Source organism: Caretta caretta, chromosome 28, assembly GCF_965140235.1.
Source record: "Caretta caretta isolate rCarCar2 chromosome 28, rCarCar1.hap1, whole genome shotgun sequence".
NCBI lineage: Eukaryota > Metazoa > Chordata > Testudines > Cheloniidae > Caretta > Caretta caretta.
Genome location: NC_134233.1, coordinates 2,969,933 through 2,990,938, shown reverse-complemented (window position 1 = coordinate 2,990,938; position 21,006 = coordinate 2,969,933). Strand labels below are relative to the sequence as shown.

General features: G+C 57.9%; 1 protein-coding gene across 2 annotated transcripts in view; it reads right to left on the bottom strand.

Annotated features, from left to right (window-relative positions):
• GUCY2D (guanylate cyclase 2D, retinal) overlaps positions 1–21,006 on the bottom strand; it is a 74,593-nt gene that overhangs the window by 13,568 nt on the left and 40,019 nt on the right. Inside the window, exons 2-9 of one of the 2 annotated variants that reach the window (XM_048833694.2) lie at positions 18,966–19,843; positions 17,417–17,718; positions 16,847–17,201; positions 11,559–11,643; positions 10,312–10,408; positions 9,672–9,779; positions 8,768–8,851; positions 336–416 (exon numbers count right to left, since the gene is read on the bottom strand). In XM_048833694.2, the coding sequence (XP_048689651.2) occupies positions 336–416; positions 8,768–8,851; positions 9,672–9,779; positions 10,312–10,408; positions 11,559–11,643; positions 16,847–17,201; positions 17,417–17,718; positions 18,966–19,674 (1,821 nt within the window). In that variant the 5' untranslated portion in view covers positions 19,675–19,843. The remainder of the gene's footprint in view (positions 1–335; positions 417–8,767; positions 8,852–9,671; positions 9,780–10,311; positions 10,409–11,558; positions 11,644–16,846; positions 17,202–17,416; positions 17,719–18,965; positions 19,844–21,006) is intronic. The other variant, XM_048833696.2, reaches the window with a different exon arrangement.

The following is a 21,006-nucleotide window of genomic DNA, read 5'->3' as shown; positions in this document are numbered from 1 at the left end:
GTGACACCCAGTGGCCAGGGAGGGGAATGCACAGGGTGTATCCAGCCCCCCCCCCGAGCAGCGGTGACACCCAGTGGCCAGGGAGGGGAATGCACAGGGTGTATCCAGCCCCCCCCCCAGAGCAGCGGTGACACCCAGTGGCCAGGGAGGGGAATGCACAGGGTGTATCCAGCCCCCCCGGAGCAGCGGTGACACCCAGTGGCCAGGGAGGGGAATGCACAGGGTGTATCCAGCCCCCCCGGAGCAGCGGTGACACCCAGTGGCCAGGGAGGGGAATGCTCCCTGTGTCTCAGCATGGCCATTACACTGAGACCCCCACTGCTGTTCACACTCACCTTGCAGAAGCTGGTTTTGGTGGCTGGCTTGATCTCCGTGTGCTTTTCCCCTGGGAACTTCTTGAGCCAAACCCAGTCACCCTAGGGGAGGAGACAGAAGGGCAGCCCGGTAACCCCAGAGCTGGGAGAGCGGCGGATTCCCACAGCCAGTCACACCAGGGCAGGAATCAGAACCAGCCAGGTTTGCAACAAACCAAGCCAGAGACACCCTGCCCCATCTCATGCGGCCAACCTGGCCCCAGCACGCCCTCCGGAGGTATCCAGTGGGAAGAGCAGCAGAAGCTGGTCTTCCCAACAGTGAGGAGAGGGCAGCAGAGATGCTGCAAACATGAGGAGGGATGGGGGCTGTGTGACGGAGCAGGGAGTGGGGAGGACTGACTGGGGAATGTCGTCTACATCTTCTGGGACTGTCTGCACGGGGGATGGGAGAGCAGGGGGTGACTCCACTGGAGTGAGGAGACCTGAGCCTGTCACCTGAGCCGGGAGGGGGTTGGATCCAGGTGACACCTTGGCCCCGGAAACTGGACAAAGGCTGGAGGAGGAGCCAGGGGGAGGAGGTGTGAGACTGGGGGAGGGTGGTTTTTTGGTTTCAGTTTGGGTAGTCGAATGCAGGGAACCCCAAGGCTGGGGTCTAAGCTCCCTGCCCCCCAGAAGGACTTGACTGAGGGGTCCTGGTTGTACCCACTAGCTCTGTTTTAGACTGTGTTCCTGTTGTCCAATAAACCTTCTGCTTTACTGGCTGGCTGAGAGTCAAGGTGAATCCCAGGAAGAGGGGGGTGCAGAGCCCGGACTCCCCCACGCTCCGTGACAACTGGTGGCAGCGGTGGGATGTACTGCACCCCGTGGATGGCACTTCCTGCAGTAAGTGACTGGGGAGCAGTAAGATGAAGGGGGATTGACGAGGACCAGGCATGCTGAAGGCTCAGAGAGGAGCAGTTTCAGGGGCGGCGGTTACCCCTGGGAGTGTGTGACCAGCGAGAAGGACTTTTGCAGTAACAGAGTCCCACTGGGGATTGCAGCGAGCAGTCCCAGGGGCGGAGGACTCTGCATCTCGACCCTGGCAAAGAGGTGGTGACCTCAAGAAAGGCTGGCACCCTAGGGGTTCTCCCTGGAAACCGTGGGAAGCGGCGAGCGCACAGGCCTGCGAGTGGCCAGCAAGGAGATGTACAGCAAACACCTTAAGAGCGACCTGGTGGAGCTGTGCAGGCAGAGGGGGCTGCACATTGGGAGGCCCACCAAAGAACAGCTGATTGCCCAGCTGGAGGAGGGAGATCGCTGAACTGATCCCTGTCTCGGAGGGAAGCAGCCTGGCAAATGCAGTGCAGGCACCGGTGTCTGTCCCAGTGGGGAGTGAACAGGAGGCTGCTGAGGGCTTCCCAAGACCCCTTCTACCTATGCCTAGGGGAAGGGCCGGGAGGAGCCCAGCAAATACTGAGGGCACTGTGATCCTCCCGGCAGAGCTCCCCATCCCTGAAGCTGAGGTGGCTGCACTGGGAGAAGGAGCTAAAACTGAGAGAGTTGAAGCTCAGACAGTGGGAACTGCAGGACGAGTGGGAAGAGCAGGAAAAGCAGCGACAGCATGAGCTGGAGGAGAAGGAGAAACAAAGACAGCAGGAAGAGAAGCAGAGACAGCATGAGCTGGAGTTGGCCAAGCTGAGGAGCAGTGAGCCCCTAGCTGTGGTGAGTGATGCGGGACCCTGGATGGCACGGAGCTTTGATAAGTGCATCCTGGCCCAGCGTAAGGAGGGGGAGGACATGGATGACTTCCTGGATGCCTCTGAGATGGCCTGCAAGCTGCACCAGGTTGATCCTGTGGACAGGCTCCCGTTTCTCACCCCCTTACTGGACCCCAAGGCCATGGCATTGTACGCTGACTGGAAGAGGTGGAGAAAGGGGACTACGAACTATTCAAAAAGGCCCTGCTCCGCGAGTTTGGGCGGACTCCTGAGATGTATCGGGAAGGGTTCCAGAGTCAGCGTAAAAACCCGAGGCCTCATATCTGCAACTAGCTGCCCACATGGAGGGATATGCCACCAAGTGGGCAGAAGGGGCCCAGATGAAGGAGGACCTGGTTAAACTGATCATACTAGAGCAACTGTATGAGCAGTGCCTATCTGACCTGAGGCTATGGTTGGTGGACAAAAAGCCAGAGAACCTGCAACATGCAGGGTGGCTGGCCGATAAGTTTGTGAAAAGCCGGACAGGGGCTGGCAGGGAGGAGCCCCAAAGGAACAGGCCCCGCACAATGCAGAGAGAGAGTCACCATGGGACCTCCCAGCGTGGAAATATGGAGAACCTCTTCCCAAGGGGAACATCCAGCATCAGGGCCAACCAACTGGCTCAAGGGGACCAATGGGACATGGGCTGCTATTACTGTGGCCAGAGAGGCCACCTACGGACCCAATGCCCAAAGCTCAATGACAGACTGAGCAGACCAAACTCACCCAGGGTTAACTGGGTAGGGACCCAGCTGGATGAGGGGCAGGCTTCCCAGGCAAGGGGGGCTGGCAGCTTATCAACTGCTCAGGAGGGGGAGGGCCCCAGGCCAACTCCTCTGGGGGGTTGGATGCCCCAGACTCAAGGGTCTCCATTTACAGGGTGGGTAGGGGCTGTCCCTGTGGAGCGAATGCCTTGTTCCCCTGGAGGTGGATGGGAGGAAGGCCCAGGGATCCAACTTCATGTCGGCCCTGCTCTGGTGCTTGTGGGAGAAATGTGGTGTCTGGCACAACTGGGCCTCAGGTTATCACCCCCAGTCCACTGGGCTGGGGGAGAGGTTCAATGGGACACTAAAGATGATGCTGAAAACCGTTATGAACCAGCACCCGCAGGATTGGGACAAGTACTTACCTCACCTGTTGTTCGTGTACAGGGAGGTACCCCAGGAGTCTACCGGATTTTCGCCTTTTGAACTGTTATATGGCAGGAGGGTAAGGGGGCCCCTAGACCTGATGAGAGACGAGTGGGAGGGGAAGGCCACTCCCAATGGAGAGTCAGTGGTGGAGTATGTCCTGATCTTCCGAGAGAGACTTGCTGAGTTCATGGGCCTGGCCAGGGAGAATCTGGCCAGAGCCCAGAGGAAACAGAAGGTCTGGTATGATCGCACGGCGCGGGCCCGTGCTTACGCCACCAGGGATCAGGTGATGGTCCTCATCCCCGTGAGAAAGAACAAACTACAGGCCGCCTGGGAAGGTCCCTTCAAAGGCTGTCAAGCAGCTAAATAAGGTAAACTATGTGGTGGAGCTGTCGAACTGGGCGCACCACCGCCGGGTGTACCCTGTGAATATGATGAAGCCATATTATGCCAGGGGGAATGTGGTGGTGGCCGTGTGTGGACATTGGGAGGAGCAAGGAGATGACCCTTTAGTAGGTCTATGCCCTGGGACGAGAGCTGGTTCCCCCCTGGAAACAATTCCCCTCTCCGATCGGCTAACCCCTGCCCAGCAAGCTGAGGTCAGGGGCGTGCTGCATACGTCCCGACAGCTATTTTCCAACCAGCCTGGACGCACTAATCTGACTGTCCACCAGGTGCAGACAGGGTCGCACCCGCCGATAAGATGCTCCCCCTTCCGAGTCACAGGGAAAACTGCTCAGGACCTGGAAAGAGAGGTCAGGGACATGCTGGCTTTGGGGGTGATCCAGCCATCGGCCAGCCCTTGGGCCTCGCCGGTGGTGCTGGTCCCCAAAAAGGACGGGTCGGTCCGGTTCTGTGTGGACTATCGGAAGCTCAATGCCATCACTGTATCTGATGCCTACCCCATGCCCAGGCCTGACGAGCTCCTAGACAAGCTGGGAGGAGCTCGGTACCTTACCACCATGGACCTTACAAAGGGCTACTGGCAAGTGCCGCTGGATGCAGATGCCCGACTGAAATCGGCCTTTATCACCCCTCTGGGGCTCTATGAGTTCCTGACCCTGCCTTTCGGCCTCAAGGGAGCGCCGGCCACCTTCCAGCGCCTGGTGGACCAGCTCCTGAGGGGGATGGAGAGTTTTGCCGTGGCGTATATTGATGACAGCTGTGTCTGTAGCCAGACCTGGGAGGACCACGTGTCCCAGGTCAGACAAGTGCTGGACCGACTCCTGGGGGCTGGGCTGACTGTAAAAGCAGAGAAGTGCAAGGTGGGGATGGCTGAAGTATCTTACCTGGGCCATCAGGTGGGGAGCGGCCAATCAGCCAAGGTGGAGGTGATCAGAGACTGACCCGCTCCCCACACCAAAAAGCAGGTCCAAGCCTTTATTGGGATGGCAGGATACTACCGAAGATTTGTGCCCCACTTTAGCGCCATAGCCACCCCCATCACTGAGCTATGCAAGAAGGGGAAGCCAGACAAGGTGGTCTGGACCGAGCAGTGCCAGGAGGCTTTCCGGTCGCTGAAGGAGGCTCAGGTCAGTGGCCCAGTTCTGGCAAACCCAGACTTTGACGAGCCCTTTGTGGTGTTCACCGATGCCTCAGACACGGGACTGGGGGTGGTGTTAATGCAGGAGGATGAAAAGGGGAAGAGACACCCCATCATGTACCTGAGCAAGAAGCTGCTACCCCGGGAGCAACACTACGCGGCCATTGAGAAGGAGTGCCTGGCTATGGTGTGGGCCCTCAAGAAACTAGAGCCCTATCTATTTGGGTGACACTTCACTGTATACACCGACCACTCTCCCCTGACCTGGCTGCACCAGATGAAAGGAGCCAACGCCCAACTCCTGAGGTGGAGCCTGCCCCTGCAGGATTAGGACATGGACATGGTCCACGTGAAGGGAAGTGCCAACCTGATAGCAGATGCGCTGTCCCGGAGAGGGGGCCCCAAACTTCCCCAGGTCACTGGTCAGAGTGACCCCACCTCAGTTCAGTCTCGAAGGGGGGAGAGATGTGAGGGAGCAGGGAGTGGGGTGGACTGACTGGGGAATGTCATCTACATCTGCTGGGATTGTCTGCACGGTGGATGGGAGAGCCGGAGGTGACTCCACTGGAGTGAGGAGACCTGAGCCTGTCACCTGAGCCGGGAGGGGGTTGGACCCAGGTGACACCTTGGCCCCGGAAACTGGACAAAGGCTGGAGGAGGAGCCGGGGGGAGGAGGAGTGAGACTGGCAGAGGGGGATTTTTTGGTTTCAGTTTTGGGCTGGGTGGTCGAACGCAGGGAACCCCAAGGCTGGGGTCCAAGCTCCCTGCCCCCGAGAAGGACTTTACCGAGGGGTCCTGGTTCTACCCACAAGCTCTGTTTTAGACTGTGTTCCTATTGTCCAATAAACCTTCCATTTTACTGGCTGGTTGAGAGTCACAGTGAATCCCAGGAAGAGGGGGGTGCAGGGCCCAGACTCCCCCACACTCTGTGATAGGCTGCCCCCTGCATTTTCAGCACCAGGTGCTTCGGTTCTTTATCCCTCACTGCACCAGGCTCTGGGGCCAGTCCCTGATGTCCAGCCCTCCCCCCTACTCTGACCACTAGACCCCACTCCCATCCCAGAGCCAGAGAGAGAACCCAGGAGTCCTGGCTCCCAGCCCTTCCCCTTCTAACCACCAGGCACAGGGCTGCTCAGTGTTTAGTGCTAGAGCTTTAAAAAATGCAACCCTCCTTTTCCACCCCCCCAGCTCCACCCCCCCATGCCCTGAACAGAGTTGGCATCTGGCCTGGGTGTGTGTGGGGGTGGGTCTGGGGATGGCAGAGGGGGGTTGAGTTGTTAGTTGCCCCTCCCAGCTGGCTAAGACCCACCATCAAAATTGTTGCATCCTGCAGCTTTGGCCTCATGCCTTCGTCCTCAGCTGGGGAAAGCCAGGCCCACGATCACCCACCCCAGCCAGAAAAAGAACAAACCCGGCGTGAGCAGGCAGCCGCTCAGCCAGCTATGGCACCGTCCCACCAGTCGCTATGGGGACTATGATTCGGGGGGGGGGAGGGGAGCAAGGTTTGCGCCAGGCTAAGGTTTCCTTCTCAAAACCCCATTTCACAGGTCTTTGTCAATCTCTCCCCAGTAGAGGCAGTAGGAAAATTTTCAGCAAAACAGTTTCCCATTGGCAGATGCTGTTTGGGCCACGCCAAAATTTTTGGCATCAATTTTGTTCAAAAAATCGGGGAAGGAGCAAGCGGGGAGAGGGCAATTTCAAAAGGGTGAAAAACATCTGATTTGGGGGCGAAACATTTGGGTGGGTTTTTTCCCATTGTGAAATGACTTTTCATTACTCGATCGTCAAAGAGAATTCAAACCAACCATGGAAAAAGTTCGGACTGAGCTGAAGGAAACATTGGAATTCCTCGAGACAAGAGACTTCCAGCTGAAACGAAATCTATTTCAAATTGGGTTTTGCCCTTCAAATTCTGAAATTTTGAAGGTGGAAAATGTACCTCCCTCAAAAAAATTGTGTTTGATTCCCCCCCCCCCAAAAAAAATCTAAAAAAAAAATTAAAAAATTGCAAGATAGAAAATCCATTTCTGACCAACGCGATTCAAAACTCCCCGATTCATCAGCGCACTTCCGCACAGATTGAGTTCCGAGAGTCCCACTCAGATGGACGCGTAGCCAAAATCGGAGTGGAAAACACCAATCCTGCGTGGGACAGATTCATTGATAGGATCGGGGCCTCGGGACCCGAAAGACCAGAGCTGTTTTCGGCGGGGGGAAGGGTGGTCAGTAGTATACAGCTGAATAGCATTCATCACCATGTCTTTTTTGACAGGTTTCCATGCCCCATTCAGGGCTTATATCCCACCCTCCGTCCCCGTTTCCGTTGGTGTCGAAGTTCGGCGCCATCGGCCATTTGGAAAAAAAAAATTGATTATTTAATCTTTAAGCTCTCTCACGCTATTCTTTCAACCTATTTCTCTAAACAAACAATCAAATGTATCAAAGCAGAAGCATGCAACACCCCCCCCCATTCAAACATAAAACCCTGTTGATTATGTTTTTTTTCAAAATGGCCAATGGCGCCGAACTTCAACGCCAACGGAAACGGGGATGGAGGGTGGGATATAAACCCTAAATGGGGCTTGGAAACCTGTCCAAAAATATATGGTGATGAATGCTATCGAACTGTATACTACTGTGGTCAACCTGATGGATTCAAACCCCATTTTCCAGCACTTCAGAGAGGCAGTGGGCACCATTTACCCAATTTTCCAGGGGTGTGTGAGTCGGGGGAAACTGAGGCATGGAGTAACTCAGCCCTTTCCCCAAGGGCTCACCACCGAACCAAGAATAGAACCCAGGCGTCCTGCCTCTTTGCTAACAGATTCTGCTTGACACAACTCAAACAAAGCAGGAGAAACAAAAAAACCTGGGGTATTTTTGGTAACAAAGCCCAAAATTTTAGAGCCAGGGTTCAAGGGTCACGGGGGGGGGACTCATGGCAGGGTTACAAAACCCTCCCTTTCTTTATGGCTAAGAAACATGCCATTCGGTTTAGCACAGGGAGAAATTGTGTCCCACGCAAGAGTTTGAACGCATCTGGCTTCCAACCCCCTGAACTTTCGCCTGGAGCTGCAAAGCGGGATGGGGTGTCCTCCACACGCAGGGTTATTCTGCCAAGGATGCCAGCTGGGGTTGATCTGAGGCCTCGTGTCAAAGAACAGAGATAAAATTCCAGGCTGTCCCGCTTGGCACAGAAAGAACAGGGCAATTCGGACAGCGGCCGTCAAAAATTCACCCATTGCCATACCCGGACTGGCCACTAGTGGCAACAAAGAGTCACCCCTGGTGTTGGGAGAGTCCCCAGTGGGACTTCACATTGTCACACATCCCCGCCCGAACCCCGCTGCCAGGCGAGAGGAAATTGAGTCTCAGCCTCGAGGAGACCCCACTGGCCGATGGGTCAGCTGCTGAACGTGGGCTCAGGAGGATTGCGATGTTGGTGGCACGCAGCTCCTGGAGTTGGGGATCATTACAAGAGGAACACAGCCCAGATCTGGGTCGGAGTCTGGGCAGCACCTGGCCCAACAAGGCCCAGATCTGGGTCTGAGTCCAGGCAGCGCCCGGCATGAGAGAGCCCGGCCCTCGATCGGGGTCTGGGCAGCGCCCGGCACAATGGGGCCCCGGTGAGCAGTAGCTGGCCCCGTAACACCAATAGTAAGAACCACTCCCCCTTCCCCGGGGTGCCCCCTACTGCGTGCCGTGTGCATCGCGGGGAGAAATTCTCACTTCTCGCACCATTAAAAAAAAATCAAAATACCCTCCCCCGGCAAGAGGGATCCCCCTCTCCCTCCAGGGACAGGCAGATCCGACAGGCGGGTGATGCGGCTGATGAGGAGATTGGACCCAGGCCCAGCAGTGGTCTTACTGACTGAATGCCAGGTGACAGGGAAGTGGGGGGCGGCTACCAGGTGCCATAGCCGCTGCTTTCCCTCCTGTCCTTGGGAGAGGAGCGAAACCCGGGGGGCAGGAAGGGAAGAAGCTGAGGGGGAGGATGCGGGAGCCCAAAGGCAGTGCCTGGAGCCTTTGGCCGCTTACCTGCACGGCTGCCACTAGCCCTTGGTTGTTAAACAAAAGGAGGAGGAAGGGGACGTGGCTGTTGCATTTTTGCTTCTCATCTCCCTAAGGATGGCAGGAAGCAGCTGTCAATCATGTGGCCTGGCGGGGTGGGGGAGAGAGAAGCGGGGGCGAGGGGGGACACCCCGAATGCCGGCGGGGTCGGGAAAGGGGATGGAGGTGGAGGAGCAAGGGGGGATCCTGTTCAGACGGAGGAGGGGATGGATGGTGCTGGCGGGCAGGGTGGGAAGCACAGGTGTCCCAGGAGGGATGGCACGGCCAGGGGTGGTGGGAAGAGCCATCCCAGGGAGACACGGAGGGAGTGAAACCCAGGTGGATACTTACGCAGGGGGTATTTTCCCAGCAAGGGATATTTACCTGGCAGAGGGTGTCCTGGGGTAAATACCCAGTGTGGGACAATGCCCAGGGGGTATTTACCTCATGGGTGCACCTGCAGGACACTGCCCCGGGGGTATTTACCTGGTGGGAGCACTCAGGGACTGTGCACAAGGGGCAATTATCTGGTGGGGGCACATGGGGGCAGTGCCCAGGGGTATTAACCTGGAGGGGGCACCTAGGGGCAGTGCCCAGGGGGTATTTACCCAGTGGGGGGCCTGTGCCCTGAGGGCAGTGCCCAGGGGGTATTTACCCAGTGAGGGGGGGTCTGTACCCTGGGGGCAGTGCCCAGGGGGTATTTAGCCAGTGAGAGGGGGGTCTGTGCCCTGGGGGCTGTGCCCAGGGGGTATTTAGCCAGTGAGAGGGGGGTCTGTGCCCTGGGGGCTGTGCCCAGGGGGTATTTACCCGGTGGGGGGCTCTGTGCCCTGGAGCCGGTGCAGAGGGAGGGGGTACCGGGGGGGCACCGGGGGGGGGGCCGGGGGAAGGTTACCTCGGCGACAGCCATGTTGGTGTTGTCAGGGGCAGCTGCCAGGCTCTTGAAGCTCCTCATGTCAGAGACACTCTTCCCCGCCAGGCTGGTGCGGCTCTCGTCCATCTTCTGCCGGGGCCAAGGGCAGAGCATCAGCCTGGCTCTGGGAGGGGGCCTCTGACCCCCAGATCCCTTCCACCCACTGAACTCCCTTTGGCATCTCTGACCCCGACCTCTAGGGTGGGCATCTCTGACCCCTGACCTCTAGGGTGGGCCCCTCTGCCCCCCCCCAGGGAGCATGACCCCCAGTTGGCATCTCTGACCCCAATCCCCCGGCCCTGGGGGTGTCTCTCCCTCTGACCCCGGGGGCGCAACTGCCCAATGTCCCTGACCCTGAGGCATGTCTGTGACCCCAGGAAACACGTCTGATCCCTCTGGCCCCTCTCCCCCTAATGCCATCACCATGGCCGTCCTACCTGACCTCCGACCCTCCTCCCGCTTCACCCCACCGTCCCGAACCCCTGACCCCAAGGACTCCCTACCCCTTCCGAAGACCCACTTCCCCAGCTCCACCCCACCCATCACCCTGGACAGCCCCCGCCCCTTGGCCCCAGTGGGGTCCCCCCCCGCCGTCCTTTGCCCCCCACACTCTGCTTCTTACTTTGTTGCTGCTCTGGGTGTGGATGAAGGTCAAGTCGTCCATGGTCAGAATGATCTTGTTGGGCCCCTTCATCAGCTGGGCGTGCAGGATCCGGCGCCTGCAGGGTGTGGAAACACAGATGCATGGGGTGCAAGCCCCGAAGTGTGTGTGGGGCATTGCACCTCCCCCCTGACTGCTGGGAAAGGATGTGGGGAGCCCAGCTTGGGAAATGGGAGGGGGGAACCTTGCTTGGGCTACCTCCCCTGCTGGGCACTGGAACATGGAAACACCAGATGACCCCCTGCCCCCCAGGATTAATTAAAAGGGGGAGTCTATGGAGATAGTAGGGCAGCAGGCATGCATGTGGGGCCTCCCCTGGCAACCTCTGCCTGCCAGTCCCAGGAAAAGCCAGGAGACGGCATGGTTGTCAATACAATTGTTAGCCCACAGCTAGCGATAAGGAACAAGGATCCAATATGGACGGGCTGGGACCCCACATGGCCGCCAATGACGCCATGAGCCCACAACGAGATGTGCTGGGACCCCACATGGCTGCCAATGACACCATGAGCACACAACGAGATGGGCCGGGACCCCACGTGGCCGCCAATGATGCCACGAGCCCACAACGGGATGGGCCGGGACCCCACGTGGCCGCCAATGATGCCACAAGCCCACAACGGGATGGGCCAGGACCCCATGTGTCCGCCAATGACGCCACGAGCCCACAACAAGATGGGCCGGGACCCCACGTGTCCGCCAATGACGCCATGAGCCCACAACGGGATGGGCCGGGACCCCACGTGGCCGCCAATGACGCCACGAGCCCACAACGGGATGGGCCGGGACTCCACATGGTCGCCAATGACACCATGAGCACACAACGAGATGGGCCGGGACCCCACGTGGCTGCCAATGACACCACGAGCCCACAACGGGATGGGCCGGGACTCCACATGGTCGCCAATGACACCATGAGCACACAACGAGATGGGCCGGGACCCCACGTGGCTGCCAATGACGCCACGAGCCCACAACGGGATGGGCTGGGACCCCACATGGCCGCCAATGACGCCATGAGCCCACAACGGGATGGCCCGGGACCCCACGTGGCCGCCAATGACGCCATGAGCCCACAACGAGATGGGCCAGGACCCAACATGGCCGCCAATGACACCATGAGCCCACAACGGAATGGGCTGGGATCCAATTTAGCCGCCAATGACGCCATGAGCCCATAGCAGGAAGTTGCCCACCACAGCTCTCACCTGATGTAATAAGCAAGAACCGTTCCCCCAACCATCAAGCTGGAAACCAGGATGAAGAGCAGCAGGATGAAGCTGGGGTCCACCCCTACAGGGGAGGGACAGCAGGGGGGGTTAGCGATGGAGGGTGGGGAAGACCTCCAGGTCCCCCAGCCCCACTCAGGTTCAGCCCTCCCTCTCCCCTTGAAACTCACACAGGAATGCCCCCATTTCCTCTGCCCTCCGCTATCCCTTACAAGGGGTTTCCGGGGTCCGACCCTCTTCTTCTCCCCGTTCCAATACCCCAAAAAGGACTCCCCTCGTCTCCCCCAATCTCACCCATATGGACCCCTCCTCTTTCCCCATTTCTGCTCAGCAGAACTCCTCCTCTTTCCCATCCTCCATCCCAAAAGGACCCCCCCCCTCACTCCCTGCCACCCCACGGATGGAAAGAGGGCAGGGGAAGGGGATTCTCTGACTATTGGCCACAGCTCAAGTGGTCATGGGATAATGAAGGCTCCAGAACCAAGCCAGGAGGTCCCAGGGCAACCGTCAAGCATCAAACTGGGCAAATCCGTGGCCAGCTGAGGAATTCCCGGCCGGTGCAGAGTCATGAGTCGCCTGCTCCGAAAACACAGGCTCCAGCCAAAGGAAATTCTCCAGGAATAGGAGCAGTATGGGGTCTATGACACACAGGGGAGAGGCTCTGGGCCCAGCCAATAAAGGTCAGCTCAAAATAAAATAGCCAGCCCAGTGCATTCTTAGCGCACAGCGGGAAGTGCCAGGATCCAACATGGCCACCACTAAAGTCCTTCACCATGAACAGGAACTGGACAGAGACAGACAGTCTGAGGCATGTATGGAAATGGATGGATGTGCAAGGGGATGCATGATTGGACGGAGAGGTGAGTGGATGGACGGACAGATGGGTGGGTGTGAGGAGGGTGGGACAGACAAATGGATGGATGGACAGACAGATGGATGGGTGGGTGGGTGGGTGAATGGATGGACAGATAGGTGGGCGCATAGACAGACAGATGGGTAGATGTGCATGGGACGGATGGATGGATGGACAGATGGGGGGTTGTGCATGGGGTGGGATGGGTGGACAGAAGGATGGATGGATGGATGGATGCGTTTGCATGCAAAGGGGTGGAGGGAGGGATGGATGGACAGACAGACAGGTGGGTTTATGTGGGGAGGGAGGTGGGTGGATGGGTGGGTGCGCGGGAGATGGATGGGAGGTTGTTGGGAGGGTGCACTTGGGGATAGATGGATAGACAGGTGGATGGACGGACAGACGGGTGGGTGGGTATACGTGAGGACGGATGGGTGGCTGGGCATGGGGATGGGTGGATGGACAGTTGGATGTGTGTGAAGATGGATGGATGAGTGGATGGATGTGCATGCAGAGAGATAGATGGACAGACGGATGGGTGGACGCACTCGAGAATCAATGGATAAAAGGACAGGTGGGTGCAGAGATGGTTGGGAAGGTGTGTGTGGGGACAGATGGCTGGACAGATGAGGGATGGACACACATGGGGACAGATGGCTGGATGGACAGACAGATGGGTGCATATGGGGACAGACAGATGGGTGGACAGATAGGTGGGTGGGGGCGTGTGGGGACAGATGGACGGACAGATGGGCGTATGGGTGCATGTGGGAACAGATGGACAGATGAATGGGCATATGGGTGCATGAGGGGACAGACAGTTGGACGGACAGGCGGACAGGGGCGTGTGACATTATTGACATAACCTGTGATCATGTAGATCATTGTTGCAACCACTGTTATATATTTGCAGCAAATATTGTACAAAGGTGGTCGTGTAAGGTGTCTATGGGAAGTTTATGATTTGCTGATTATAGTTATGCTGTCTCTGGGTGTGTATCATTCTTGTACTTGAAGTTATGAATATTGGCTATGGACTTGTATCTCAGTGTGTTTTGATTCTAAGTAGCCTCAGCGAAGCATTTGTTCAGCTTCTTGAGAAGGGACTATTTTCAGTAAGTGCCCAGTCAAGAAACGCTTAACGGACAATGGACTTTGGGAGATGCCAATCCATATCTGAGCTTTCCTGGGAACATTCAAACTAACATGTAAACAATGGCGTCGGCCTAGCAGACTGAGTCATGAGGGCACATGTGACTTGCCCATGTGATCAGAGAATCATAGAATCATAGAATATAAGGGTTGGAAGGGACCCCAGAAGGTCATCTAGTCCAACCCCCTGCTCGAAGCAGGACCAATTCCCAGTTAAATCATCCCAGCCAGGGCTTTGTCAAGCCTGACCTTAAAAGTATCTAAGGAAGGAGATTCCACCACCTCCCTAGGTAACACATTCCAGTGTTTCACCACCCTCCTAGTGAAAAAGTTTTTCCTAATATCCAACCTAAACCTCCCCCACTGCAACTTGAGACCATTACTCCTTGTTCTGTCATCAGATACCACTGAGAACAGTCTACTTATACTTATACTTATACTGATGCCAGACTCCATCTTGCTGCTGTGATCGTCCACAGGGCAGAGGATATAAAAAACAGCTGCAGCTCCTCCATCTTGTCTTCAGTCCTGCTTCTTGCCTCTGGAGGGACTTGGCTACAAACTGAAGGTCTGAACCAGGGACTGAAAGCCCCATCCCAGCTGGGGATGTTCTCTAGAGATTGGATTTGAACCTGCAGTTTATTCCATCCCTGCTACAAGCCTGAACCAAGAACTTGGCCATTACTCTATGGAATTAGAATCATAGAATCATAGAATATCAGGGTTGGAAGGGACCTCAGGAGGTCATCTAGTCCAACCCCCTTCTCAAAGCAGGACCAATCCCCAACTAAATCATCCCAGCCAGGGCTTTGTCAAGCCTGACCTTAAAAGTATCTAAGGAAGGAGATTCCACCACCTCCCTAGGTAACGCATTCCAGTGTTTCACCACCCTCCTAGTGAAAAAGTTTTTCCTAATATCCAACCTAAACCTCCCTCACTGCAACTTGAGACCATTACTCCTTGTCCTGTCATCTGCTATCACGGAGAATAATGTAGATCCATGCTCTTTGGAACCCCCTTTCAGGTAGTTGAAAGCAGCTATCAAATCCCCCCTCATTCTTCTCTTCCGCAGACTAAACAATCCCAGTTCCCTCAGCCTCTCCTCATAAGTCATGTGTTCCAGACCCCTAATAATTTTTGTTGCCCTTCGCTGGACTCTTTCCAATTTTTCCACATCCTTCTTGTAGTGTGGGGCCCAAAACTGGACACAGTACTCCAGATGAGGCCTCACCAATGTTGAATAGAGGGGAACGGTCACGTCCCTCGATCTGCTGGCATATACATCCCAAAACGCCATTGGCCTTCTTGGCAACAAGGGCACACTGTTAACTCATATCCATATTAAATTGATTCCATTTAACCAGCTCTAGCTCTCATCTCTCTCTTTTTCCTTTTACGAATAAACCTTTAGATTCTAAAGGGTTGGCAATGGCGTGATTTGTGGGTAAGATCTGATTTGTATATTGACCTGGGTCTGGGGCTTGGTCCTTTGAGATCGAGGGAACCTTTTTTCTTTTACTGGGGTATTGGTTTTCATGACCATCTATCCCCATAATGAGTGGCACTGGTGGGGATACTGGGAAACCGGCGTGTCTAAGGGAATTGCTTGTGTGACTTGTGGTTAGCCAGTGGGACAAAACCAAAGTCTGCTCTGTTTGGCTGGTTTGGTTTGCCTTGGTGTGCACAGAGACCCCAGCCTTGGGCTGTAACTGCCCTGCTTTAAGCAATTTGTCCTGAATTGGTATTCTCAGTTGGGTCCCACCAAAGCCAGCATCATTACAGGGCGCATGGGGACGGATGGCTGGATGAACGGGTGGAAGGGGGTGAGTGGGGACAGATGGGTTGGTACACATGGGAACGGATGGCTGAATGGATGAGGGGGTGGCGGGCATAGGAACAGATAGATAGATGGACAGGCAGGTGCACATGGGGACGGATGGATAGATGGACAGGTGGATGGGTGCACATGGGGACGGATGGCTGGACAGATAGGCGGATGAGTGCACATGGGGACGGATGGATAGACAGATGGGTGGGTGGGTGTGTGTGGGGCAGATGGATAAACGGACAGGGGGATGAGTGCGCATGGGGACGGATGGCTGGACAAGCGGGCATGCGTGGGAATGAATGGCTGGATGGACGGACAGGCGGATGGATGCGCGTGGGAACGGATGGCTGAACGAACGGACAAATGGGTGTGCGTAGGAACAGATGGCTGGATGGACGAGCGGATGGGTGCCCATGTGGACAGACGGCTGGAGGGACGGCGGAAGGGTGCGTGTAGGGAACATTGGCTGGACGGACAGGTGGTTGGTGCACTTGGGAATGCATGGCTGGACAGACAGGCAGATGCGTGCATGTGGGGACAGATGGCTGGACGGGCAGACGGGCGCACGTAGGGAAGACTGGCTGGACAGATAGGTGGGTTGGTGCACGTGGGAATGGATGGCTGGATGGACGGGCAGACTGGTGCGTGTGGGGACAGACGGAAAGATGGACGGGTGGATGGGTGCATAGGGATGGATGGTTGACCAGAGGGGTGCTCGTGGGGATGGATGGCTGGATGGATGGCCTGATGGGTGCTCATGGGGATGGATGGATAGATCAACAGGTGGATGGGTGCTCTTGCAGACAGATAGATAAATGGATGCTTGGATGGGTGCTCATGGGGATGGACAGTTGGACAAATAGGCGGATGGGTTTATGTGGGGATGGATGGACGGACAGACGGGCGGACGGGTGCGCATGGGGACAGATGGCTGGACGGACGAGGGGGTGGTGCACATAGGAACAGAGAGATGGACGGGCAGGTGCACGTGGGGATGCATGGATAGATGGATGGGCAGATGGGTGTGCTTGGGAATGAATGGATGAATGAGCGAATGGGTGCACATGGGGATGGATGGGTGGCCGGGCAGATGGGTGCGTGTGTGGACAGATGGCTAGACGGACAGGCAGATGTGTATGCATGGGGACAGTTAGATGGACAGACAGGAGGGTGGGTGAGCACGGGGACGGATAAATAGATGGACAGGTAGATGGATACATGTTGGGACGGATCGCTGGATGGACGAGTGGATGGGTGCTTGTAGAGATGGACGGACGGGTGGATGGCTGCGCTTGGGGACAGATGGCTGAACAGAGAGACAGACGGGTGGGCATGCACAGGGGTGAATGTCCAGCTAGACCGACAGACCAGACGTGTGCAGGGAGGGACACATTGGGAGGCCAGAGGACAGACGGACAGACAGCGAGCGCTCACCCCCAGAACAGACAGATGTTGGGTCGAACCAGCAGCTCGAGTCGGTGCCGGGGCTGGCACTGTGGGGCCAGTGGATGGCGTGCCCCACGTAGCGCAGCCCCTCGGGCCCCGTGGCCACACTGTAGGTGGGCCAGAGGTGGTTCCCTTTGCCGTCCGTGTCAAGGATGATGTAGCTCACAATGGGGTCGCCATCCTCGTCGGCTGCCAGCGGCTGGCAGAAGCCGTCCAGTTGGAAGTCCCGGGCATGCTCGGCGACGCTGGAGCCCATCACCCAGCGGCCGGCCTGCTGCGTGCGCTCCACCGCCTTGGCCAGGTAGTAGATGGAGTTGTAGATGGTGCCGAAGAGCGGGTGCACCTGGGGGCAGCGGGGGGACGGGGTCAGGGGCAGCGGGTGGTGGGTTCTGGCACACCCCCTCCAGCTGCCCAAGGGTGCTGTCTCCTCACTGGTCACATCTGTGCACCTCCAACCTGCCTCCCCCTTGGCCCTGGTCCCAACACCCCTACCTCTCTGCCCGTCCCAGGGTCAAGACCAGCATCCTACGGCCTGTGCCCTCCGTGTCTGGTGCCCACCTGTGCGGGGTCCAGGTGAGCCGGCAACTCTTGCGCCCGCTGGGCGTCCTGGAAAGCCTCACGGAAGCCGCGCTCGGGGGCATCGATGGTGACGGTGAGCACGGCGTCGTAGGCCAGCCGCAGCTTGGTGTTATTGCCCAGCACGGGGTAGGGGGTCCGGCGGTAGGGCAGGCTGTATGTCAGCGCATCGTAGGGGATGAAGATGAAGGTGCCGTCCGTCATGCGCAGGTCCTCGGCCTTCTCCAGCAGGAGACGCTGCTCCTCCCCGCCCAGCAGCACCGAGTGCATGCACATCACCACCACTGCGGGGGGCGGGGACATGGGGGGCAAGGGGACATAAGGGGGGAGGGGAGGAAGACGCACCAGAAGGCTGAAAAGTGCCCGACAAGTTAGAGCGGTGGGCAGAGCTGGCCCCCCCTCTGTCCCCCAGCCCCCCACGGCTTGGGATCGGGCTTCCCCCTTGCACCAGGACTTCGGTGTTCCACCCATCACCCCAAGAGTCCTCTGACTTCCCATCCCCGCACACCCTCTATTCCCCCCACGCCTCTGTCTCTCCATCCATCCTCAAGCACTTCTGTCTGTCCATCCATCCATCCCCCACACACCTCTCCGTCTGTCCATTAATCCACCCCACACACCTCTCCGTCTGTCCGCCCATCCATCCCACACACCTCTCCATCCTCAATCCATCCATCCCCCACACATACCTTTCCATCTGTCCATTCATCCATCTATCCCACACACCCCTCCATCTGCCCATCCATCCGCACACCTCTCTGTCTGTCCATCCATCCATCCCCCGCACACCTCTCTATCCATCCATCCATCCCTCACACACAGCTCTCCATCCATCCATCTACCCCCCACACACACACGTCTCCATGTGTCCATCCATCCCCCACAGGCCCAATCATCCATCCACCCCCCACACCTCTCTCTGTCCGTCTGTCCATTCAACCACCCCCCACACCTCTCTGTCTGTCCATCCATCCATCCCCCACACCTCTCTGTCCATCCACCCCCATACAAACATTCTTATGCCTTTATTTATCTACCCATTCCCCCTACATCTCTCTGCCCATCCATCCCCCTATACCCACACCCATCTTCTCTATCTAGGCACCCAGCCCCTGGTAAATGCACACGTCTCCAGGCCAGCAGGGCTGGCCAGAGCCCAGGGGACCTCGCTGAGCCCTCCCACCATCGAACCCGCAGCTTCCAGCTCAACCAGCGTGCCCCCTTGGCTGTGAAAGTCTCCCAGTGATGGGGCATTCTCCCTCCTTTGGCGGCTGATCCCCCTCCCGGGGCAACATGGACCCCTTATTTCCTGTCTGAATTTGTCCGGTTTCAGCTCCCAGATATTCCTGACTCAGAAATCCTGGCTCCTCTGCTCTAACCACTAGACCCCACTCCCTTCCTGGAAACAGGAGAGAACCCAGGAGTCCTGGCTCCCAGCCCCCCCTGCTCTAACCCACTAGACCCCTCTTCCCCTAACCTCCCAGAGGTGGGGAGAGAACCCAGGAGTCCTGCCCCTCTCCCACTGGCGTACCTCTGACGTTGTCGGCTCTCTGCACCCTCCGCAGGGCATTCCGGGCCCCGTCGGCCCCGGGCTCCATGGTGGTCACCACGCCCACGGGCAAGCCGAACTCGCGCAGGGAGCTGGCCAGGCCCTGCCCCACCTCCACCCACAGGTCCTGCCGGGAGGTGACCACAGCCACGTGGGCCCAGCGGAAGAACTGGAGGACAGCGTAGAGGACGGCCGAGGCCCGGGGCAGGGGCCGGGCGAAGGTGCCCCACCGCTCGACCTCGGCGTCCCCGTTCAGGCAGGCCCAGGAGAAGACGGGCTTGTTCCAGGCCCGGCCCAGCGGTCCGGCCGCCCCGCAGGACCCCGGGTTGAGCGGCCCCACGAAGCCCGAGGCATAGCGCTCGGCCTTGACCAAGGCCACCAGCGCCTGGCTGGTCTGGCACTCCTCGTTCAGCAACACGTAGTCGAACCAGTAGCCCTGGTTCATGGTGGGGTCCTTGTTGAGCCGCCCCACGGCCAGCTTGGCGGCCAACTCGGGCAAGGCCTGGGCGAAGATGGGGTCGCAGGTCCAGGGCCCCATCACCCCCACCTTGAAGGTGGCAGGCTGGACCCAGGCGGGCCAGCCCAGGAGCAGGAGCCAGAGCAGGGGGGCCTGGGGCCGCCGGCGTCCCCACCTGGGGTGGTTGGAGAGGCGCAGCAGAAAGCTGTGGACACCGAACCAGGCGGGAGGCATGGTTCAAGGGAGCCTGGAGGGGACGGGTGCAAGGGGAGGAGAGGTCGCCGGGCTCTTTAGCCCTGTGGGGGCCAGGCCCCGGAGGCTCGGGTGTAAAGAGGTCTGGCCGCCACGCCCGACATCATGGGAGGGGAGGTCACTGCCGCCGGAGCTACGGGGAACGGTGCACCTGGAAGAGAGAGGAGACAGGTGTCAGAATGGGAGGCAGAGAGTGGGGGAGATGGGAGCCAGGACTCCTGGGTTCTCTCCCCAGCTCTGGGAGGGGAGTGGGGGCTGGTGGGTTAGAGCAGGGGGGGCTGGGAGCCAGAACTCCTGGGTTCTCTCCCCGGCTCTGGGAGGGGAGTGGGGGCTGGTGGGTTAGAGCAGGGGGGGCTGGGAGCCAGAACTCCTGGGTTCTCTCCCCAGCTTGGGGGGTGGTGGAGTGGGGGCTAGTGGTTCGCGCAGGGAGGCTGGGAGCCAGAATTCTCCCCCTGGCTCTGGGGAGGGGAGTGAGGTGTACTGTACTGTCTTGCTACCCAACGGCAGCCATCTTACTGCCAGGGGCAGCCCTCTTGTTGCCAGCGGCAACCACCCTACTTCCAAGGGTGGACGTCTTGCGGCTAGGACCATCCATCTCACGGCTGATGGAAACCATCTCGATGTCAACAGTGACCACAACGCCAACTACGGTGGCTGTATTGCCCACAACGGCAGCCATATTCTTAACGACGGTGGCCACCAGCCGTATTGTCACAAACGGCAGTCATAATGCTAACTATGGCGGTGGCCAATTGCCAAGGGACTGTGCATAAATTACACAATATTTAGTGGGTGGGTCCTGACTTGCGCAGGTTTGTTTCGGCATCGCAAAGCGTTACAAGGGGCGGGCGGCTCTTGAAAATCACCAGGAAAGCGTGTTGCGTCAATTAGGGCCAGCCCTGCCCTCCCCCCCGCAATGGTGGCCATATGGTCACCATGCCAGCAATATGTTCGCTAATGGTGACCCTGTCACCAACAACGGCCGCCAAACTGTTAACTGCAGCGGCCATGTTGCGAACAGTGGTGGCCATGTTGCAAACAGTGGTGGCCATATTGCGAAGGGCAGCCATACTGCAAACAGAGGCAGCCATATTGCGAATGGCAGCCATATTGCAAACAGTGGCGGCCATATTGCGAACAGTGGCGGCCATATGGCGAATAACAGTAGACAAATTGTTAACAACAGCCATATTGCCAATATGCCAGCCACATGGTCACTAACAGTGGCCGTATTGCTAACAACGGTGGCCATATTGTGAACTGTAGACCTACTGTTAACGGCAGCCATATTTGTGAATAACAGCGGCCATACAT